Raw genomic sequence first — 13,820 nt, forward strand, 5'->3', positions numbered from 1 at the left:
GCTCCCCATTGTACATCATATCAAGTATAACTGACCATTCACCATTTGTTAGTGGACTGTCCCCACTTTCAAAACATCCGCTTAAACACCTTTAAATCAATTGCTAATACACAGTCATCAATAAATTTATTGCGGATTTTTGGAGATGATCCTAATAAAGAACTGTTTGCTTTCCTAAATCGTATAGGAATATATCATAAAATATAGTTATATTAATGAAGCTGATATTTCATATTCACAATGAGAAAGACGCAATATGGCCCTGGCAGTCTATGTGTCATTAAATTCCACAACAACAACAAGATATATGAATCTGTTGTGTATTTAAGGATTCTGTTTAAAAAAGTTCATAGTATATTAATGTTCCTAAGACAATTGTATCTGGTTTATTAATGTTACTTAACAAGTTTTAATCTTTATTAAGTTTTGAATTACAATTATTTTTCCTGGCCAACTATATTAAATAGCTGGCCATGAAAAATAACTTCTTTCAACTGTACAGTCCAATCCAAAGGATCTGTTTAGAATTATACCTGTAAAGCATCAGTGAGAGTGTAGATTATCAGTTTCTTTCTTCCTTCCTTCCTTTCTTTATTAGTATTTATTCAAAAGAGAATAAATATTAATTTTCCTGTCCTCGGTATAGAACACATTAGCTTATAGTTGTATCTTTCCTTTACTCTCAGCATGCCTTTTTAAACAGCTTGTTAGCAGTTTTCAACTTAAGTCTTATTATCACTTAATTTGTAATTATTTAGAAATTATTTAAAATTAAAAATATTTCTGAAATTGATTTCATTTTTACAGATTTTGCGCACTTGGAGAACGCATCCTCACTTCGAAAGGATATTCTGAGTGCTCTAAGGATAAAAATGTCTCAGATTCACTTTTTTTTGTATATTGTACTGTTACTAATGGTTCTATTGCCAACAATTCAGTTGTCGATGCCACTTATACATGTGACCCTTACTTTGAGAATAATCCAGCTCGAGAAATACGTGCCATTCCTGGACTTGCAAGTGGAGTATTTTTTGGTATGTAACAATTTTTTAAATTATATAAATTTAAATTTATTTCTGATTATAAAATTTTTTTATGATATGGCACAGTCATAAACATTTCATGACACCAACTTATTTTATTCCTACATTTTGTACTCCATTGGGATATACATTATAATAGATTTGCTCAAATTGTTAATTTTTCTTCAGTATTGGGAAGAAAGAGACAGGAAGAATTCTGCTTGAAGTCCCAGGTAGTTACATAAGACAGATTTGCTTCTGCAAGAAAAGACAACAATAAAATTTATATTTTATTGAGTAAATAATTCAGGCGTCCCCGTTCCTACAAAATAGTTTTTCCCTAGAAGATTTTTTTAGAGATGGGGTGCCAGAAGTATATCAAATGCTAATAGGGACCTGAATGATTTTGTGATAAATGAGGAGAAAGTGGAAGAGAAATTATTGAAGCTAAAAGTAAATAAGGCACTTGGGACTGATATAATCTGTCCAGTTATATTAAGAGAGACAGCAAAAGAGATAAGCAAACCTTTTGCCATAATTACGAGAACATCCATGGACTCAGGGGACATCCCTATGAATTAGTGATTAGTATTATTACTGGTTAGAAAGCAAAGCAGCATATACAGCACCAGCTTTAAAAAAAAAAAAACAAACCTCATTTTCCCATCCCTTCTAACAATTTGTCCTGTCCAAACCCTTCCTAAAATTTATTAAAAATAATCCCATCCTCCACAACACTGGGTGGAAGGTTATTCCAACAATTGGCTGCTCTTTGGCAGAATTTCCATGCATCTAATGTGCAACTATTATTTTCCAATTTAAAATTTATGCTCCCTTGTGTGTTTCAACTGAGAAAGGGCAAAGATACCATTAGGTTATTACACAGATGCCACATTTCCAGTGAATACAATTTACAGAACACCCCCCCCCCATCTAGAATATCCTTTTGTTTCCCCCAACTAATCCCATTCTCTTCTGTTCACCATTTCCAACAGATATATTCCCTTCCTGAAATTAAGTTTCCAAACCTGTATCCATATTCCAGGTGAGATCTAACAATTGCTTATACAACATGAAAACCTCTTTGTTCCTGCTGGCAAAATTCCTATATATCATTGACAAAATCTCATAAGCAGTTTTAGCAGTCTCTTTGCACTGCTCAGAAAAATTTTATATAAGACTGTATAATCACCCCTTCATATTTTTTCTTATCAACTGCCTTGAGTTTGGTGCCTCCCAATTGATATTCTATTCTGAGATTACTGCTGCTCAAATGTAGTAAAAAAAAAAGTAAAGTGCAGCCATTATCAACCCACTGCAGGGTGGAAGCCTCCTCAACAATTCATGCTGAGGGAAATGGACCATAATCTGCCACGCTGGTCCAGTGCGGGTTGGCAGATCGACCGTATTCAGCAGTCAGGGGCTTGAACCCCGGTCTACTCAAAGAGCGTGTGCTACTGCACTCCCGCTCCTGCCCACTCGGCTACGGAGGCCTAATGTAGTACCTTGCATTTATTACTGTTAAACTTCAGTTGCTATTTTTAAGCCCATCTGTTTAGTTTATCTAAGCAGATGGACCTCTTGAAATAGAATCCACCTGATTACTGTCATTAACCACTGTGATTTTTGCATCATCTGCAATATTAATGAAACAACTACATTGACAGTAATATTGATGTAGTTGTTTCATTATTAAATATCCTGTCTTCTATCATTTAACCATCCTTTTATCCATAGTAGTAACTTGCCCCTAATGCCACATTGCTCCAATTGATTACATGTGGACACATACAGGGTGTTTCAGTTAAACGTTTCAGAACTTCTAAGAGGGGTAGGGTACATCCTGACAACTCGAAATCATATAGCAATGTGGGGTCGGAAATGCTTTCCTGAAGCGGTGTTGTACACAGAAGCACCATAAAGAAAACAGACCGTAAGTGAGAAATCGTTTTAATAATACATGAAAAGAAGCAAAAGGTACATGGATTAAAGTAAGTGTTCGAAGTTTCTTCCACGGGCTACAATGCACGCCTCACATCTCCGACGCATGGACATCCGAACATTCTGGAATACTCCAGGCAGCGTATTCAGACACAGCAACCGGAGGATTATGCACCTCGTATTGCTTTCGCACAGTGGTACCTTGGAAAATGTGCTACAAATCCCCTTTTTCCTGCTGAAGTGTTGTTTTCCGATGAGGCATCCTTCACAAGGGAAGGAATTTTCAACATGCATAACGACCATATCTGGGCGGTCGAGAACCCGCATGCAATACGACGTCGTGCAGCACAGATTCGATTTTCGGTCAATGTATGGGCCGGTATTATGGGAGATCACCTCATCGGACCTTACCTGTTACCGTGTCGTCTAACCGGACCTATCTACTTGATCTTTCTGCAGCAAGTATTGCCACAACTTTTGAGAGATGAACAGATTTCTGCATCGACGCAACAGACAATGTGGTTCCAACACGATGGAGCCCCTGCCCATTATAGCGGAGATGTTCGTAACTACCTGGATGTCACATTTGGTCAACAGTGGATCGGACGTGGTGGTCCTGTGCGTTGGCCTGCTCGGTCACCCGACCTATCATGTCTTGATTTTTATTTCTGGGGTTATATGAAATCGCTAATTTATAACACCCCTGTTGACAATGCTGAGGAGCTGGTTGCAAGAATCGCAGTAGCTGCCGAAGAAATTCGAAATTCGCCTGGAGTATTCCAGAATGTTCGGATGTCCATGCGTCGGAGATGTGAGGCGTGCATTGTAGCCCGTGGAAGAAACTTCGAACACTTACTTTAATCCATGTACCTTTTGCTTCTTTTCATGTATTATTAAAACGATTTCTCACTTACGGTCTGTTTTCTTTATGGTGCTTCTGTGTACAACACCGCTTCAGGAAAGCATTTCCGACCCCACATTGCTATATGATTTCGAGTTGTCAGGATGTACCCTACCCCTCTTAGAAGTTCTGAAACGTTTAACTGAAACACCCTGTATATGTGGTACAGTGCCAAAGTCAAAGGCTTTGCTGAAATCCAAATATATAGTATCAAAATTATTCTTTGCATCCAGTTCCTAATAGTAGCTAATCAAATTGGTGAGAGGCATGATCTCCTTAACAAATGCATGCTGTGTTGCTTTATGCCTCCACTCATAACAAGGCAATCTTGTATTACTTCTTAAATTACTGACTTCATTACTTCACCATTTGAACCTCCCTTGTGAATAGGAGATACATTTGCACATCTTCAATCATTTTCATGGCTAAAGGTTTAGTCATCAGCATAACTCTTACTGCATATTTTTACTTTAGTAAACTGAGAATTAGCCTAATATAATGTCCAAGGAACAATAACAATAATTTTGTTGCAAACTGAGATATTTTCTAATTGGTTTAAGCAATGTATATAATATGAGCAGTTGCAAAGAATATAACCTACTTGTTTTGCAGAAAATGTTCCTGCACGTTTTCGTGAAAAAGGTGATCCTATTGCATTTTCCACTGATGAAGAACAGCCCTTTACACATGGCCAGACCTTCAATCAAATCCTTGTTGATATAACAACTTCTTTTACATTATTAGTTGGCATCTTTTTTCCTTCCTGTACAGGTAAGTTTGCATTTTGTATAGCTAAATGAATGGTATGTATGATTAACATTTTGTGAATTCTAATTAATTTATACATAGCATCTAAATTTTACTACACAGCTCTTTTGTATAATTTTATTTCAAATTACTTTCAAGGAATTGAGGTGGAGAACTATTTATTATTGTGGTGGTGATGGAGATAAAGAGATTGGCTTGAATTAAATCAGAACAGAAAAAAATAACAGTTATGAGAATAGCTATTAGTGTAAATTAAAAAGTGAAAAGTGTTATATATAGAATCTTTTGAATAGGTCATAGTTTTGGTTACGGTACATACAGAGTATACAGCAAACTGTAGTTATATTTTGAAATTTAGAATCTGTAAATCAATCATTAGTTTTCTGTGTAAAACAATCATCCCAATTTGTGAACATCTGATTTTCTAACTCACAATCTTAACAAGGATTTTTGATGCCAAAGATTCAATTTATAACCTCAAACTTTTCCAGGAACTTCACAAAATTTCACCTTTTTGAAGTAGAACAGAAAAAATAGTTTCAACATTTATAATATACAGTAAATACTCAATATTTAATATACAGTACTATTATCAGTATACTCATTTGATGTACAGTAAATACCCAATATTTGCAAGGGATACATTCCAAAATGGCTGCAAATATTAAGATTAAAGTCTTATGGAAAAAAGAGGGTTAGGTGGACCGTTACAGAATCAAGGTAAATGTTCATGATCAATAATAATTAACATGTGATATATGTAATAACCATGCTTATAATAACAAAAATAAATGATGAATATGTTTTCCATGAAGAATAAATAAAAAACTAGAATGTAAAAGAAAAACATCTAAATCACTGAAAGATAATAGGTGACAGTAATACAGAAGGATAACTTAGAGAGAGAGAGGATGTGAGTCTTTCCAGAAGGATGATTAGAGGGGTCTGCAAAGGAAGATGATGTAGTTGTGATGCTATCAAAAAAAAATTTGCTGTGGATATCTGCTTCATTTTTCTTTGTAAATCTCTGTAGTTATCTTGTAAGGGGTTGCTAGAACCTCAAGTCCTTCCTCTTTAAATTTTAGACTACTCTTCATAAAAAGGCCCATAAAAAGGGATTCTTCCTCATGCTCAGGCTATGCACATGAGGGTGCATAAATTCTATTTGAAGAAGGATTGTTGCAGAAGAAGGATTGTGCAGAAGTTTGCCTTTAGCCAGTGGGTGGTTGATTGTTGGAACAAACTTCCATTTCTTGTTGTGGAAATGGATAGCTTAAATAAATTCAAGGAAGAACTAGGCACACTATTGGAGGGAATGGATAGGTGAAATGGGAAGGTTTTTTTTTTTTTTTTTTTGGCTGTTGCTGTATAAGCTTTCTTTATTGCATCATTTGCTAATACTAATTGCATCACTCATCTTCTTCATTGCTTTTGCCTCCCTTTCTTTGAGATCATCAAACTCTCTCTTCCCATATCATGTGCAAAGCTCTCAATCTTCCACAACTGTTCTTCTGTTGATGTGATGCATTTCATATCTTTCACTGTGGTAACAGCTTCCTCCAGCATGCATTCCAAGTCGATGATTTGAATTTATTTAGAGATTCCTTTATATTTGTTATACTTGGGATGAGACCCCTATCCATAAGCTGAATCAGGATCTCATCCACACCTCTGTGGCATAACTACATAGAGACAAGTACATATATATAAGTGCAATATAGCTGAAGCAGCTTTTGCATCACAAAACTATAAACAACAAACGTACATATGTATGCTAAAAATGTAGGACAGGCTTGCAGGAAAAACTGCACATGAATAAACCACAAATATTAAACAGGTATACAAAGTTGTAACCTATGTAAACAAAACCATGAATATTAAATCTGAGGATATTGGCGGTTTACATACATATACAAAGGATATTTTAGTTTTTAAGTTTTAATATTTATTTACAAGTTTTAGTATTTATTTTTTTTATTTTTTTTTTTAAAAGAGAAATAGCAAAGTGGTTTCCTTCTTCCACCTCTGGAAGAAGTAAAATAGATAAAATTCCTTCATCTTCCTCAAATATTTTAATAGATTCAAAGACAGAAATATTAGGTTTTTAAGATAGAAAATAAGTGAGGAGAAAAAAAGAAGTGAAAGCATTTATTTGAATGCTTATAGTGGTTATAATATTTATGATCTTGGGTAAATATGTTGTTTTGTTTTTTTTTTTTTTTCAGTCTTTTGACTGTGTATTTTCTTGTCAAGCATATAGCAGAAAAAATGCTAAACAGCATATTGATTGTACAGTACAGTGGAAAGCGTTTAACTCAAAATATAGGAGTCGGCATAAACATTTTGTGCTAAACATTTTGAAACTAAATTTTTTAAGGTTTCTGAAGTATAGCACACATATGTAAACAAATGCATTATAATAACAAAGAAAATTAAAAATGTATGTTCTTAGCTCTGCTTTTCAATGCTATCAAAATGTTTTGTAATGCCCCAGTTTTTGAAATCCCAGCATGTTAAAATAATCTGTGATTTCCCATAAACTTAAAGCTATTTTACATTCAAGTAAAAAGTCTGTAACACAGTGTGAGCAGTATTTCTCAAACTATTTTAAATTTGTTATAATAACCTTGAAAAATGAACAAATTCTCTGTAATAACCCAGAAATTTCCACACTTTACATTCACCTACTTTGTTTTTTACTTATTTTATTATGCAAGGACCTTTCAATAAAGAATATTCATAATTCATAATTTTTCATGAACAGCCATATTGCTTGCTAATTCTAGCTGAGCTGTGGAATTTAGGACCAAACAAAGCTGCATCACATAGCAACTGTGCAGTTGCTCAAAATTGGCTGCAAATTGTTCCCTCCTATGTTGTGGATCAAGTACCTTATCAGGCGGGCTCTATATGCTCTCTTGAAGTTATAAATAATGCCTTGGTCTAGTGATTGCATTAAACTGGTGGTATTGGGGGGGGGGGTAAAAACAACAGCCGTATATTTGTCAACTTAAGTGTCTCGGCAGAATGTGCTATACATTGGTCTAGAATCATCAAAATGTTCCTTTTTTTCTGAAGCCATTCTGTCCAATTTTGATAACCAAGACTGAAAAATTTTGACCACAAGCCAAGCACTTCTATTGGCCTCATAATCACAGGGAAGTTGGTTAACTGCTTTAAAACATCTTGGCTTGGAAAACTTACCAATCACAAATGGGCATAGTTTTGTACTGCCATCTGAATTGCTGCATAACAGAACAGTGTCTTTTTTTTACTTAATTTTCCACCATGACAAGACTCTCCTCAAACAGCAAATGTTTTGTTTGGCAGCAAATTATAAAATAAGCCTGTCTCATCAAGATTAAAAATATCCTTTGCCTCATATTTTTCAAGGATGGATCGCACAAAACACAACCAGTCTGTAGCCTTTTTTTTGTCGACTAATCCAAACTCACCGCAAACATTTCACGAAACCAAGTTATTTCTGTCTTTAAATCTTTGAAGTCGCTAATCCGATGTTGCTGAGCTAGATAATTTGCCTTTTCTTGCAAAATCAGACCTGATATTGGCAAATTAGATGCACACATTTGTTGGTACCACTCGAAAACTTTTGTTTCAAGCTCCTCGTATTTTGCACCACAAATTCGTTTCCTGTTTTTCATCGCTGCTCTAGTGTCATGCACTTCAAATCTTTTTCAGTTTTGTAGGTAGAGTAGGTAAAAGGATGTTGTATTCCTTTGCAATGTCCGTTTTGCTTCTTTCCATCCTATCAGCCTCTTATATAATTAATTTTTAGTTTCATTTCCAGGCTTAATTCTGTCTGTCTACGTTTTGTCACCATAACACTGCTAGATAAGGTTTAATATAAACAAATTTTAAATTAATTTAGACACAAGTTCAGAAAAAGACATCAGCTCAGATAAAATGGCACAAAAAATAGATTGCTGTAATAGATACGATGCAAGAAAGCAAGCTTATGCAGCATTAGCCAAAAAAAGTGTACTCCTAGTGTTAAGTTAGCAAGCTATGATATTTATTCATTGTAGAGGCCTTAAGGGTTCAGGGATACTGTTATTTAGAGAGGAAGGACGGAGAGTTCAGGGATAATTTATATGTGTTTATCTGATGAAATTGGTCAAAGTAGTGCTTGCATACATCTCAATAATTCTTGCATGAGGCTTCCCAAGCTAAAAAGCCTTTTGATATTGGAAAGATGTCTCTAGGGCAGTGATGTTTTAACACGTTCACTGCTTCATTACACAAGTATGTGGCATTGGGTTTTAAATCCACTTGGAACGAAACTACCCTACTTTTAGAACTTTTTCTTTCAGTTTGACAGAAGAAAAGCCAGATTTTTTTTGTCAAGCAACCTTCACTGGAGCCTGACAAATTCAGTCATAGTGAGAAGAAAGCCAAAAAATGTCTCTGTCTCTCCAGTCCAGATTGACTCATTCCTGTGGTTTTGAAAAAAGATCATTGGAAAAGCAAGCAGCAAAAGTGTTAAATGGGCAAGGGATTAATGCTATGGTAATAAGCTTACAATGGATGTATCAGATGAGGAATAACACAAGAGAACTTAGTTTGAACTCTATTTAAAGTAATGTCAGTAATGGTGTCAATAAAATGAGCTGGTTTGAACTCCTGGATGGGGCACTAACTTAACATAATAGGACAACAGAAACTTAGTGGCACTAAATGATGAGTTTTGCGCTGTAGTGTGTATAATATATTTAAGAAGGATGGACACGATAGGGTGGTAATAAGTCATGCTAAACTGTTCCTGGAGCAAGCAGATTCTTGGATTTCAGTTTTGACCCTAAAAGCTCTGCAGGCCCTTTAGGTAGATTTAAATCTCTCTCACTAAATTGTCAGGTTCACTTTGTGTTCACATAGCTGTGGTCCAGAGTTGTAGATTTCTTTGTCACAATAGTTTATATTTGATCCTTTAGATCATAAATGTCAGATTTGGTATCCAATGGCATATGTTCAAGAACAACTGGTGAAGGTGGTACTGATTGCTCAGGCCTGTGGGATACTGGCCTTACAGCTGAAATAATGTTGTTGGGATACACAGTGCTCTGCTTGTTCTTTGCATTATAATCTGCTACATTTACAAAAGTAGCAGTCTTTCGTATTTCCCCAGAGTTCCTTCCATGCCATGGGAATTGCAAATATCATAGCTATCTTTTTATCACATTTCCATAATCACAAGCCCTCTGTACATATATGTCACACTTTATAGGGGGTGGACCCAGCCTTTATCTTGGTCATCCAATTTAATTTCAAAATATGCAATATATACATTCTTCATAAATGTGTTATATCCTCCCTTTGTTTTGCCACAACATGATTGCCGAAATTGTAATGAAATATAATTGAATTGTTACAACGAGTTGCCATTGCCAAAGAATATGTTGCCAACAAGTTGCCATTGCCAAAGAATATGACAGAAGCAGATACTAGTTAGGATGACTGGATCAGAGAATAATTGAATGTAGAAGAAACACTTCACAGGTTTCTTCTGCATTGTTATTCTCTGATCCAGTCATCCAAACTAATATCTGAAGAAACACTTCACAGGTTTATATAGCTACCTAACTTGCAGACTTTGATATGTCTAAGCATGTCTGGGCCTGTCAGTCACATATAAAGTATTTATCCCATATATGAAGAATGTATATCTAAAATAACAATTCATACTAATAAAAAAGCTGCATATGATTGGTAAAAATTATTTGGATTTTTAGATTAGCATTAAAATTGCACACAGAAACACCATGAACTATGATAATGAATATCAAAAGATATGCAGAGCAGTATAACCAATAGACTGTAGGTGTAATTTGTAATGTGGGTTAGCTTTTCTTTTGTTCATGTCTGTTCCTGTAGTGAAATATAGTGATTTTAGTTATGGATGTCACATGGTCCATTATATTAGCCTCTCCTCCCACCTTTCTTCTGATTTATGTTTTATTCTGTCCCACACTCTTGATATTTTCATTATTTTTTTGAAATTTATTCTATAATTTGGTTTATGTTACTTAATTAGCCATCTGATTTTTATTTAGTTATTTATGATTTAGTTCAATATTAATTTGCATTTGGGTTAGACCCATCGATTGATTGTGTGGACGGTTAAATTTTCATTTTGGTTTGTTATGTTTGCTTATTTAACTCACAGAGGGTGGTGGGTATGAAATCTTTTATTTCTTAAGTTTGCATTCTATTCATTATCTATTATTTGTATCATATCATCATCATCATCCATTTTCAATCCACTGCAGGATGAAGGCCTCTCCAGCAACTTTCCAGTTCCTTCTGTTTTGAGCACTGGCCATCCATTTACTACCCAAAAACTCATGAATTTCATCTGTCCATCTCCGCCTTTGTTTTCCAGGTTTTCTTCTAGCTCATCTTGGGTACCATTCTGTTATTTTCTTAGTCCATCTGTCATCATGTCTTCGAGCTATGTGTCCTGCCCAAAACCATTTTAGTTCTTTAGTTTTGATAAGAATGTCCTTTACTACTTGAGTTTGCTGCCTAATCCATGTGTTTCTCTTCTTATCTAACAGTCTGATTCCCAATATAATTCGTTCCATTCTTTACTGCGTAGTTCTCAGCTTTTCTTCCATTCTTTTGGTGAGTGCCCAAGTTTCACTTCCATAAGTCATGGTGGGGAGTATACATTGGTTCATTATTTTACGTTTCAGACAAACTGGGATATTGCTCTTCAGTATGTGACTATATTTCCTGAATGCTATCCATCCAAAATTTATTCTTCTCTTGACTTCCAGCCATTTATCGTTATTACAGCTAATAACTTGTCCCAGATAAGTATATGACTCCACCTTTTCAATTACTGCTCCTTCAATCATTATTTCCCTTTCTGTGGCATACTTGTTCACCATTACTTTTGTTTTAGCCATATTCATCTTTAGTCCAAAATCCTTACTAACTGTGCATAACTGATTATGATTTTCCTCTTAATTCTTTGGGATCGTGGCTTATGACCACAATGTCATCTGCAAATCGTAAATGGTTTAGGTACTCTCCGTTCACATTGACTCCTTTCTGCGACCAGTCTAATCTTCTGAAAGCTTCCTCAAGGGCAGCAGTAAACAGCTTCGGAGATATTGTGTCTCCTTGTCGAACTCCTTTCTCAATTTTAAATTTCCTACTGTCTTTGTCTAGTCTAATAAAGGAGGTAGCACTCTCATATATTTTCTTCAAAATCATGATATATGGGGTATGTATGCCTTGTCTTTCCAGTGCCCAAAACATTGCCTTATGCTGTATGGAGTCAAATGCCTTTTCATAATCCACAAATGCCAGGCATAATGGTGTTTTATATTCATTTGCTTTCTCCATTAGCTGTGATATTATGTGAAGGTGATCCATAGTTGAGAATCCTGTCCTAAAGCCAGCTTGCTCTTTCGGTTGATTCTCATCAAGTATTCTTTCTAATCTGTTAGTAATGACCATTGTGAACTTCAGTTTCAGTGGGATAACAAATATAATGGGTCTATATTTCCAATTTCTGATTTATCTCCTTTCTTATGCAGCAAAACTATGATTGCATTATTCCACTGCTTAGGTGTCACACCTTTTCTAATGCACTTTGTGAAGAGCCTTGCCAGTTTTTGTGTTATGTCTCTTCCTCCCAATTTTAACAACTCTACAGTAACTTCATCTTCCCCCCGGGGCTTTCTGATTCTTCATTTTCTTCAATGCATGTTCTACCTCATCAGGAAGAATATCGGGCATGTTGTATGTGTTGCTACTTTGCAATCCATCTTCCCCACTGCTGGCATCATTCCTCGCTCCTTGTATAATTCTCTATAGTAGTCTTCTGCTATTTGAATTATGCCTTCTCTGCTGTTTATAAGTACACCATCGCTATTCTTCAGTTTCAGTATCATTTGTCTTTCTGTATTACTGCTCATGGCTGCTGATTTAATATAGAGACACCCATTGGTTTTATTCATTTATGAATAATAATTTAGAATTAAAGAACCCATATATTAAAGTAGGCTCTTCTTTAGGGTGTGGAATTGGAATTATATTATATAAATGGATAGTATAATATTGATAATAAATTCTTATTATGGACTAGGGTCACTGCCAAAGCAACTTAACTCTGACCATAAATTTAATATATTAAATTTCTGGAGTCTGGGTGCGAGGTTAGCCTGTGCGGCCGTTGCTCCTTAAAGCTCTTGAAACAGAGAAGTTTTTCCTGATTTATTTTCTGCTTTATTAGTTTAAATTGTCATATTAACTTATTTTCTAGAGTAGCTTTATATTCCTAGTTACGATACTTAGTTTAAAGTTTAACTTAGACAGAGATTTTGTAGATATTACTTAGTATCGGTAACGGTATCAAATCCACGTGTCACAAATTGAACGAGAGGTCTTTTTTTTTTTTTTTTTAACCAAATTTAGTCGATTTATTAACCAATTGTTAATCAAATTAATCAAATTATCTTCTATAAGTAGATTATAGACCTAGTTAGGATCCTTAGTTTATTCTAAATTGAGATAGCGAGATTTGGAAGCTAATCAATACTTACGAGTCCGTAGAAATACCGTTCGTGAATTCCCGCCATATTTACACGATAGCATAAGCTTAGTGTAGTATAGTGCATAATATAATATTGTCAATTAATCAGTAAATCTGTTAATCTTGATAAACTTTATTGTCAATTAAATTGTATTTTTAACTCTATATATATATATAACGACTTAATCGTAACAAATAATTAATACATAACTATAGTGGTACACGTGATACGGAAGTTGTATAAAGGGAACTCGTAGAAAACACTAGATACCGAAAAAATATATATATAACATAACTGTTTTGGGATATAACTTAAGGATTTAATTTTTGTTTTGAATTTTATTGAATTAAATCGGAATCATGACTCTGACCAGAGCAGCAAAGCAAAAGGCTCAAGCTAATGGTAGTGCTGTGGTTCAGGGGAGAACTGAGGGGGGCAGTTGCCCTCTGAATCACAGTCTTTTAAAATGCACTGTTTGCTTGATGTTTGCGGAGCAGTCGGGTACGGGACATGATACTGCCAAGGGATGTCTTTGTGTGTGCACGATGTAAGGAGTGCAAGGAAATCAGGCGACAACTCAGCGTTGTTATGGGCCTTTATGAGAGCTTGAAGGACAGGGTGGATGCC

At 35.1% G+C, this 13,820-nt stretch overlaps 1 protein-coding gene across 1 annotated transcript in view; it reads left to right on the top strand.

The window, feature by feature from the left end:
* Nucleotides 1-13,820, top strand: part of LOC150078633 (solute carrier family 12 member 4-like) — a 643,041-nt gene that overhangs the window by 278,638 nt on the left and 350,583 nt on the right. The window contains exons 8-9 of the mRNA XM_090383812.1: nucleotides 808-1,034; nucleotides 4,477-4,635. Of these exons, the coding sequence (XP_090239938.1) occupies nucleotides 808-1,034; nucleotides 4,477-4,635 (386 nt within the window). The remainder of the gene's footprint in view (nucleotides 1-807; nucleotides 1,035-4,476; nucleotides 4,636-13,820) is intronic.

This window comes from Mastigoproctus giganteus, chromosome 10 (assembly GCF_048544385.1).
Source record: "Mastigoproctus giganteus isolate SK-2022 chromosome 10, ASM4854438v1, whole genome shotgun sequence".
Classification (NCBI taxonomy): Eukaryota; Metazoa; Arthropoda; class Arachnida; order Uropygi; family Thelyphonidae; genus Mastigoproctus; species Mastigoproctus giganteus.